Raw genomic sequence first — 9,064 nt, 5'->3', positions numbered from 1 at the left:
ATTTCACTTTCCCACACTTACTCTTTATTTCATTGTGTTTGTACACCTAATTTTATCAAATTGGAGTAGCTAGATGGAATCCTCAATTGGATGTAATCCTAACTTAATTTTTGACTGGTTGTAGTTGATATTGTGGGTGTGTACGCACACGTGCGGGTCCCACAAGGAGAGAGTGCGGCGTGATGCGTAATTTTCCGGGAAAATCAGGTCCTAGTAATTTTTCTGGAAAATGCATCAGCTTCTGATTTTTGGAGTTTTCAGTTTCATATGATTTCACGCCTCATCGAACATGCAACGAGCAAAAAACCAGCGTGTTCGGTTTGCCCAGTAACTTCCAATCTACTACTACTGCAAAAGAAATTTTTTTTTTTTTTAAAAAAAAACATATTTTATTGTCCGGTTGAGAGGTCATCCCAGGTATTGAAGTGTACATATATAATTGAAAGATTATTTATTATTTATTATTATTATTTTTCCTCGAAAGCTTTTGCGTCAAAAGCAGCTCCACACCCAAACCTCTCAGCGCCCGAACGCTTATGCGTCGAGCAAGATCCGAACAACCACCACCACCATCTTCCTCGGCCTGAAAAATGCCCCAAATCCTCGAGCACTAAACCCTAATTCCACTAGCCCCTGCCAACCACCGTCGCCGCGATAATGACCAGATCTTCCCTCCCGGTGGTGCATCACCAGCCCGACCCCTCGTCGTCACCCTCAACAGCACCGGTCGAGCACGTCCCCCTCAGCCACCACACCATCGCCTCCGCCTCCGCCTCCGCCTCCGCCATCCTCCTCCACTCCCTCGCCTTCCTCCCCCGCGCCGCCTCCGCCCCTACCGGCTTGTCCTCTGCCGACCGCGCCGTCAGACTCCGCCCTCGCTGCCGAGCCGGGGCTACGCCTCGTCCACGTGGACTCCTCTCGAGCTGAGGAGATCGCTGAAGAGAAGCCCGGGGCGACAAGGAGGAGGGGCTCTCGAGGCGTAGAGAGATGAGCGAGAAGGCAGAGAAAAGGGAGGAGGCTTCGTCTCAGAACGCGGGGAAAAAGAAAATGATTTCCATCCATTTTCTCATATTTTGAAGGATTTTTCCCGGTTGACGGAAATTATTTTCTTGATCCATTCATTTTCTTTGAGCCAAACAGCGGAAAATTTGGCTGACGAAACAAACGAAGCCTTAATCATGAATCCACGTCCATAAATCGTAATTTTGTTGTACTAGTGGGGCATTACCTTATGCTAAAATCTCATAATAGTATTCAATTTGCCTAGTTTGCAAAATTTTCTAGAAGCAACTCCACGGCATTTCCAGACTAAATACAATACGCTATAATGGGCATTGAATTTTGTTTTTTTTTTTGTTTTTTTTTTAGTCCTGAAAGAAATGAACCGTAATTTAGCAGCTCCCTTCACTAACTTTCCTCTAGCCTAATGGCTTTAAGATATCTCTCGAAAACCATCTCGAGGGTTTAAATGTCGGTACTTTCAACACCAAGAATATCGGATTTGTTAAAGATGCATGGAAACGGCTCCATCTATAAGGAATTTTCAAGTATGTTGGAATTGCGGAATAGCGTTTGTGCAAGTGTGTAAATTTGCATTTGAAAAACTTTTTATTAAATTAAAAAAAGCATTTGTTTTTTTTTTTTTTTTTAAACAAACGTCCACTACTCCTATTTATAGGCGTGAATCCACCGCCGTAATCTACCGACTTTGAGTACAAGAAATAATATAAAATTGCGGCTTGCTTCTTTGTCTCTGCTTGTTGCGGTTTCTCCCGATTCTTGTAGTTGCTTCTCCCTTATTCTCTATTTTTCTATTCTTTGCAACTCCCAGCCACTTTTGTTGACTTTTCAACCAACTTCCAGCTGGCTTTCTTCCTTCATACGTATACTTGCTGCCCTCGTACATCAGAAATTTCTTCAACATGTGAGAGTCTTCATCTTTGACTTGGACAAATTGTTGCCGCCGACTTTGTTCCTTCTCCATTAAGCATACTTAATTCTTAAGTATGAGTAGTCTAGTGAGTTCTAGAGTTTTCACAAAATGGATCATATTTTAACACTCCTCCTTGATCCATTTTTGTGATACTCCAAGCATGCCTCTCAATGTATCAAATTTTGTTGATGGTAATGCTTTGGTGAATATGTCTGCAATTTGGTTTTCAGTCTTACAATATTTTAGCTCGATCTCTCATTTGCTTTGCACTTCACGAATGAAATGATATTTTATATCAATATGCTTTGTTCTTCCATGAAAGACTGGATTTTTTGATATTGCTATTGCGGACTTGTTGTCACAAAATATTGGCGTTGATTCCATTTGTGGTTCCTCGTAAGTATCTTAGAATTCTCTTAGCTGCTCCAAAAACTATCACCAATATCAAACCATGCATGGAAACCGCTCACATCTAAAATATTTTTAACAAAGTAAAAACCAGTGATCGCCAGTAATTTGGTTTGCAAATTCAATCCCTTTCTTAGCCCATGGCATGGCAGTACTAAAATGACAAACAGATACAGAACCGATTGTACACGGATGTGCGCATTACACCAACAAGCATATTGTTCATAGTTCGATTTAAAAACTCATAATAAATTTCTCAATTTAAACAATTGAGGTAAACAGGAAGTCTCCATGGCCAATACGCTGAACATCAAATCCCAAAAGGTTGTCCGGGAGAAAGTAGTGCATCAGCAGAAGCAAGATTCGGGCCCTCAAAGAACTGTTCCAAATTATACTGATAGTCTTCAGTATCTGAAAAGCAATACAGATAATATTAGAATGAGACCACACTTCACACACCATGATTGCTAATTTCTCATGAACCATAGATGAATATTCAATGAATATTACACTACTAATGAGGCCATCACTATGTCCACTAGTGAATTTCCGAGATGTTAGTATGCATTGCCCATCAGTCCTTACCATCAGATAAGTGACATAATTCAACTGCTGCAGAGATATAATCAGAAGTAATATCTTAGAAAACACCCATATAACTCTCTTTGTATGCAGTCACAAAATTTGCTAAGTTGACTAGACCCAATCAAACCCCTAAAAAGAGCTTACCAGTGTGATAAAATTGAGTCAAGTATTATACTTGAGATGCCAAATGATTTAGCCTTTCAAATGAGCCAGCTTCACATTTACTTGTTTAGTTCCCAAATGGGATTGATAATAGCAGATATCACAAAAATATCCCTCTTTTAAACTCATCAAATGGGTTCCAAATGAGGTCAGGTGTTGAGTTTTTTTTGGCACTCTCTCTATTGGTGCATTTCTTGAAAAAAAGAAAGAAAAAGGACTAACTGCTTTCCTTAAGGAGAAGAAATGAGCTAATGCAATTCCTACTCTTCCATACACAAGCACGAATCTGTCCGCTGAAAAAGGATTGCGACACAAACCAAAGCCGTAGAGTTGATAACGTTCTCCTTTCACTCCAGCAAATGAAGCTCTCACCACATTCATTATCGCGGCCAATAGTAATTCTGCCTATTTCCAGTATAGAAGTCCCAAACTTTCTTCTCAATTTTTTCACAAGACTGTATAGACAATACCATAACACAATACAATCGACTACATTACAGGGAGAAAATTCAACTCACTGGAAGCTAGGAAGCTTGATGATGGCCCGTAGAGTTGTCCGTATGGCTGTACATTTGTATTTGCTGAAGGCTCCTTTTGGTTCGAACTGTAAATAATTTGGTTCCACGTGGCATTTTGGGAATTGAGACTCTGTACTTGTAATGGCAATCCAGCAGAAGTAAGACCACTATTTCCTGGAGAGAGAGTTTGAACTATCAGAATTTTGTCGCATATAGACATGGATATGAGCTATTTCAGTAATAAAAAAAAAATTTCTTGGTATTTTCTACTACTATGACGTGGTATTAAAGCCTTAGAGGTGATAGTGTTTTCTGTTTTCGTGCCAGCAAGTCATATTCTCACCCCATTCATCACCATGGCGAATAATGATTCTGCATATTTTTGTATAGAAGTCCCAATTTCCACAAGACTGGATAGAACAATACCATGCCGCAAAGAAATCAACATTAAAGGGGGGAAATTCAACTTATTGAAACCTGGGAAACTTCCGTATGTATATGCCGAAGGCTCCATTTGGTTCAAACCACCAATAATCGGGTTCCACGTGCCAGGTCGGGAATTGAGACTTTGTGGTTGTATTGGCAATCGAGCAGCAGTACTACCACTGTTTCCTGTGGAGAGAAAGAGGGGAGGGAGAGAGAGATTTAAACGGTCAGCATTTTGATGCATATAGACGATCTGAGCTATTGAAGAATTAAAAATAGGTCCTGAAATACATATGAAGAACCAATAATTATGACATTACAACTAATTTCCCTTCTCGAAGATGCATCATCTGTCGATTTTGATTAAATTGATTTTGAGGCCCCGAAATACACCTCAAGAATGCCAAATAATCAGGACATTGCAATTATGTGCTTCATGAGTAATGATAATAGTCACTGATGCTCCTCCCTTGTAAAATATTTCGGCATATTCTTGTTTGACTCCATGCCAGTAATGGAACCGTTGATTTCAATCACCTCGGAAGCCATATCATCATCATCATCATCGGGATTCTTGTAATACTCACTAATGGTGTACCATTGTTCGAGTTGAGTGTTGAGTGTTTTTAAACTCATTAAATGGGTTCCTAATGTGGTCAGGTGTTCGAGTGTTTTTATGGCACTCTCCCTGTGGTTGCTCTTTGTGCATTTCTTGGCAGAAAAAAGAAAGAAAAAGGACAAAACTGCTTTCCTTAAGGAGAAGAATTGAGCTGATGCAATTCCTACTCTTCATTAGACAAGCATACCGTAGGCCAAACCCGAAGAGGTGATAACAATCTACTTTTGTTCCAGCAAGTTATATTCACGCCACATATATCATCACAGCGAAAATTCATTCTGCATATTTTTTGTGTGGAAGTCCCAATCTTTGTTCTCAATTTTTCCCCAAGACAGGATAAACAATATTATGCCGAGAAGAAATTGACATTGGACGGAGAAATTTCAACGTACTTAAAGCTGGGAAGCCTGATGTTGACCAGTGCAGTTGTCCTAATGGCTGTACATTTGTATCTGCTGAAGGCTCCATTTGGTTCAACGTGGCATTTTGGGGATTGAGACTTTGTGATCGTATTAGCAATTGAGCAGCAGTAATGCGCCGGTTTCCTGGAGAGAGAGATTAAAAATAAATTAGTATCCCATTGATGAAGCCCATTTTTGACATGTGGCAAGCCAGGAAAGGCAAGTCTCCTAAGTGTGGGATCAACACGGAGTCCAAAAATACCTAATGTTCTGATTTATACAAACAGTTCAGCTATATAGATTTAGGTCCCAAAACCCATTTGAAGAACCAATGATTAGGACACTGCAATCACGTACTTCATGAGAAACGAGAATAGACAACAGTGCTCCTCCCCTATAAAATATTTCATCATATTTTTGACTGACTGACAAATAGTTGATTTCTATCACCTCCAAACCCATATCATCGGAAGCCTGTATTTCCCTCCCAAAGGTGTATGCTACTGCAAAAGGTTTTAGTTGCAACATATCACTTTGCTATCTAAAATCACCCGAAAAAAAATAAAAAGAAGAGAAAAAAAAGTGGCTACATCTCAGCTAGTGTTTAACTATAGGCAACTTTTTCTTTTCCTCGTAGCCAATTAGAGCACATACCTTCCACTGTGGATGCTGAAGTTCTAGGAGGTACTACCAAACCAACATGACTGCCCAATCTCGGTGGAGGCGTATTGTTGGGAGCTGGATGGAGGCATTGTTGATCTCCTAGAACTTCACACAGAAAAGAACACGAGATATTTTCTGACATGGAACTTGAAAAAGCCTCAGCTTCGTATCGTGTGACATCATTCCAATTCTCATAGGCCTTTTTCACCAATTTATCAGCACAGACTTGGAAGACTTGAAAATTACTACTTCCTCGACCAGTTGCTTTATCAGGGTTATCTTACACCCTAGGTGACTCAAATAATTCGGGCTGGACTCGCATGGATATCGAAGGCATTTTTAAGAAGATGTGTCTAATATGTTCCCTTTTTTTCTCAGACAGATCAAACAAGGTAGGAAGATGCAAAGTTGGTGTTCACAGAATTTGATGAAAGCAACAAAAAGCATCTCGACTTGAAAGTACCATAACATGGTGAATGAGTCAAAAACTTAGAACACCGTATGAGCATAGAGTGCTCCTAAGCTGCTAACTGCACTCCTGATCCCACAGGAGGCGCTTCTGGTGATGTCTTTCAAGGGGTGAGAGCAAAAGAAGGGGGCAGCCTTTGGAGGAGTTCAAATTGGATGTGGATGGAGATTCATTGGTCTTGGTGCCGATGGGGGTTGATGAGGCAAGATACTCATATTATCAGTTCCATTGTTAAATTTCAAGGCTGTTGGCCAGGTCCCTGGAGTCTCCTTCCAAGGGTTCGAATATACAGCTATGAGTCTTTTCGAGGAGCTTGAGAACGGAAATGATGGCCCTGAGCATTTTAAGTACTTGAAAAAATAAAATCAAGGAATTGAAACGCCTTCAGTGCTCCACCAACAATGATAAAACTCCGGACAGAAAAAGGAGGTTGTGAGTGGTAGCAGTGGAAAGGGCTCTTCTTTGTTTATATAAAGTTCAAAATTATGTCTTGGATTGTCATGGGGTTGAATGATGGGGACAAGAGAGTGGTGATAAAATTTTTTATCAGAGAATGAAGACGGGACAGAGTGTCATTAGGAGACTAAAATGGAAGATTGTCAGTTGGATGTTGCCAGGAAAACTCTATTCTGAGACTTCGGTATAATGGAAAGTTATGTGAATATGTAAATGCTTTAAATGACATTGTAGATGATTTGTATTGTAAATGAGCTCTTTTAGTGCTAAGCTTTTCTCTACATGGCTTTGCCCCCACTTGGTGCCCTTCAGCGATATTTTCTTTTACTTATAAAAAAGAAGTAGAAGATTATCATCAGAGAAACTCTCTTTTGTGTTTGCTTTTGCCTTTTCCCTGGCATTTTGCAAAGCTGATTAACACAGCTTAGCATTGGAGACACCCCATTGGGAAGTTGAAATTGCGATCATCAACAGAAAATAATCACTAATGCAACATAACTGAATGCACCTAATTTTTAAAAACAGGTCCCTGATCAACTATCATGCCTATGCTACGTGGACAGTGTAGATAAAATTTTAACTGATAATCTGAGGTCAGGGTTGTCCCTTGCAAATTGCATGGCAAATACTAAAAAAGGTAGAATTTCCCAGTTACCTTCTGCTGGGGAGAAAATATGTCAGCAGCATAATACACCCCGTCCGTAGTAAGGCCACTGAGTTGACCAACATTGTTGAATATAACACCGTGATCACTTGCATTATCGTGATAGTACACGTAGAGTTTCCCATTCGAAGTGCAAGTTCTTGCATGATTTAGGAGGGCTTTCCACTTCTCCTCTCTCATGCCCTTTCCAAGAATCTGCAATGAACAAACAGAATAATACTCTTCTTGGTTTAGGGAGTTCAATCCAAATTGAGAACCATGTGCAAAATCTTACAATTCTCAGTTTCTCAGAGTCCATGGAGTGTTGTCGTAAAAACTCTTCCACCCTATGTATTCCTGCTTCAATCAGCCGTTTGTGAAATGGTCCATCCTTTGCGATATTTTCCAATCTCCAGACCTCATCGTCAGATGCTGGTGGACGGTGTTTCTCGTATGCTGTAAAGTGAATACAGGATGAAAATTGCAGTAAAGCTAAGATCAATAGGCCAAACAATGCTTCTTGTGCAACTAAAAACCCTCTAAGCTGTTATGTGAATGACTCAGACAGATTAGCTAAGGAAGCCCTTATTCCAGTTTCAATCATTTTAGCGAGATTTTCCTATCTTTGGCAATATTCTTCAGCCACCAGACTTCGTCATCCGATACAGGCAGATGATGCTTTTCTTTCCTGCAAAATGAAGAGAGCAGAGTCAGTAAGGTCTCAGTCGCTATAAGATTAATGAGTAGCAGCAAACATCTGATAGGCGTGCAAACCTCTGCTGGAAAGGATCCAAACTGTCAACATTCGCTAATAATTATAATGAGACCGCTCTATCAGAAGAGCATAATGAAGCCGTTCTATAACCGATAAATAATACCGTCGGATTCCTCTTAAGATTTCAAGTTTATTTCCGATGCGGCCCTTGCTATCAAGATTGTAATAAATAAATAGAACTATTAAAATTGTAATGAATTAAGGAATTTTGACTGTAAAAATTATACATACCTTGTGTCCTACGTTCCCTAACGGGAAAGGCATCTGTTTTTTCTTCTTGGATTCGTGTATTCTTACCATCACGCGATGCCACTTTGAGCCCTATCCTGAAACTTTTGCTTCGATTCCAGCTGGAATTGTCAGTAAACATCAAGTCTCCCAGCTCCCCAACACCAGCCTTGAGCTTCACTTGGAGCTTTCCTCTCAAAAGCGGCCCCTTTCCTTCTCGTTCTTTAACCACGTAGCTATCAAACTCTTCTGGAGCCCAATTTTCCCCATCGTCTCTGTTGAAGTCACCTTCAAGCACAACGACGTCCAACTTGATGGAGGCTTCCGGCCCTGACGTAACGACATCCCCTGTATCCGCATCGATCAATGCAACAGAAATGCGAGCACCACCCTCTCCTTCTAGTTTCTTTTCAGTAAATAGAGGAAGTAAGAGTTTGTTTCGAAGTTGAAGCCGTAAGTTTCTTGCGTCATTCTTCACGGTAGATTTACCAATAGCCCTGCATTCTCTCGAGAGAACAACCATTAGAAATAGGAACGGGTACAGAAGCGGGAAATTGGAAAAGTAGCTACGAAGAGAGACAAACTACCAACAAGGTATGTGCATTCGTACCTTGCAAGGTGGGGAGAGCGAATGTTTGCAAGCTCCATTGCTTCCGCTTGCCAAATAACGCCAACGGCAGAATTGCCAAAGTTGGAGACCTTTCAAAAGAAAGTGAATCAGAAGGGATATGTCTGAGAAAAGTGTAAATTCAATGAACTTTGTTTATCTTACCGGTTT

General features: G+C 40.4%; 2 protein-coding genes across 2 annotated transcripts; both read right to left on the bottom strand.

Annotated features, from left to right (window-relative positions):
* Positions 1–3,899: 3,899 nt before the first annotated feature.
* LOC104414504 lies at positions 3,900–7,990 on the bottom strand. The gene is made up of 5 exons (XM_039312574.1): positions 7,579–7,990; positions 7,296–7,499; positions 5,707–5,941; positions 5,044–5,196; positions 3,900–4,218 (listed from the first exon to the last, which is right to left on the bottom strand). Exons 1-5 carry the CDS (start codon positions 7,600–7,602, stop codon positions 3,938–3,940), a joined length of 897 nt encoding a protein of 298 aa, XP_039168508.1. The 5' UTR covers positions 7,603–7,990; the 3' UTR covers positions 3,900–3,937.
* LOC120293994 (calmodulin-binding protein 60 D-like) lies at positions 7,884–8,809 on the bottom strand. Its single transcript, XM_039313836.1, has 3 exons — positions 8,290–8,809; positions 8,058–8,091; positions 7,884–7,971 (listed from the first exon to the last, which is right to left on the bottom strand). The coding sequence occupies exons 1-3, from the start codon at positions 8,807–8,809 to the stop codon at positions 7,884–7,886; spliced, it is 642 nt and encodes a 213-aa protein (XP_039169770.1).
* Positions 8,810–9,064: the final 255 nt, after the last annotated feature.

The sequence above is a fragment of the Eucalyptus grandis genome, chromosome 5 (assembly GCF_016545825.1).
Source record: "Eucalyptus grandis isolate ANBG69807.140 chromosome 5, ASM1654582v1, whole genome shotgun sequence".
Lineage (NCBI taxonomy): Eukaryota > Viridiplantae > Streptophyta > Magnoliopsida > Myrtales > Myrtaceae > Eucalyptus > Eucalyptus grandis.
Note: the sequence above shows the minus strand (reverse complement) of the source record. Positions and strands in the feature narration are given on the sequence as shown.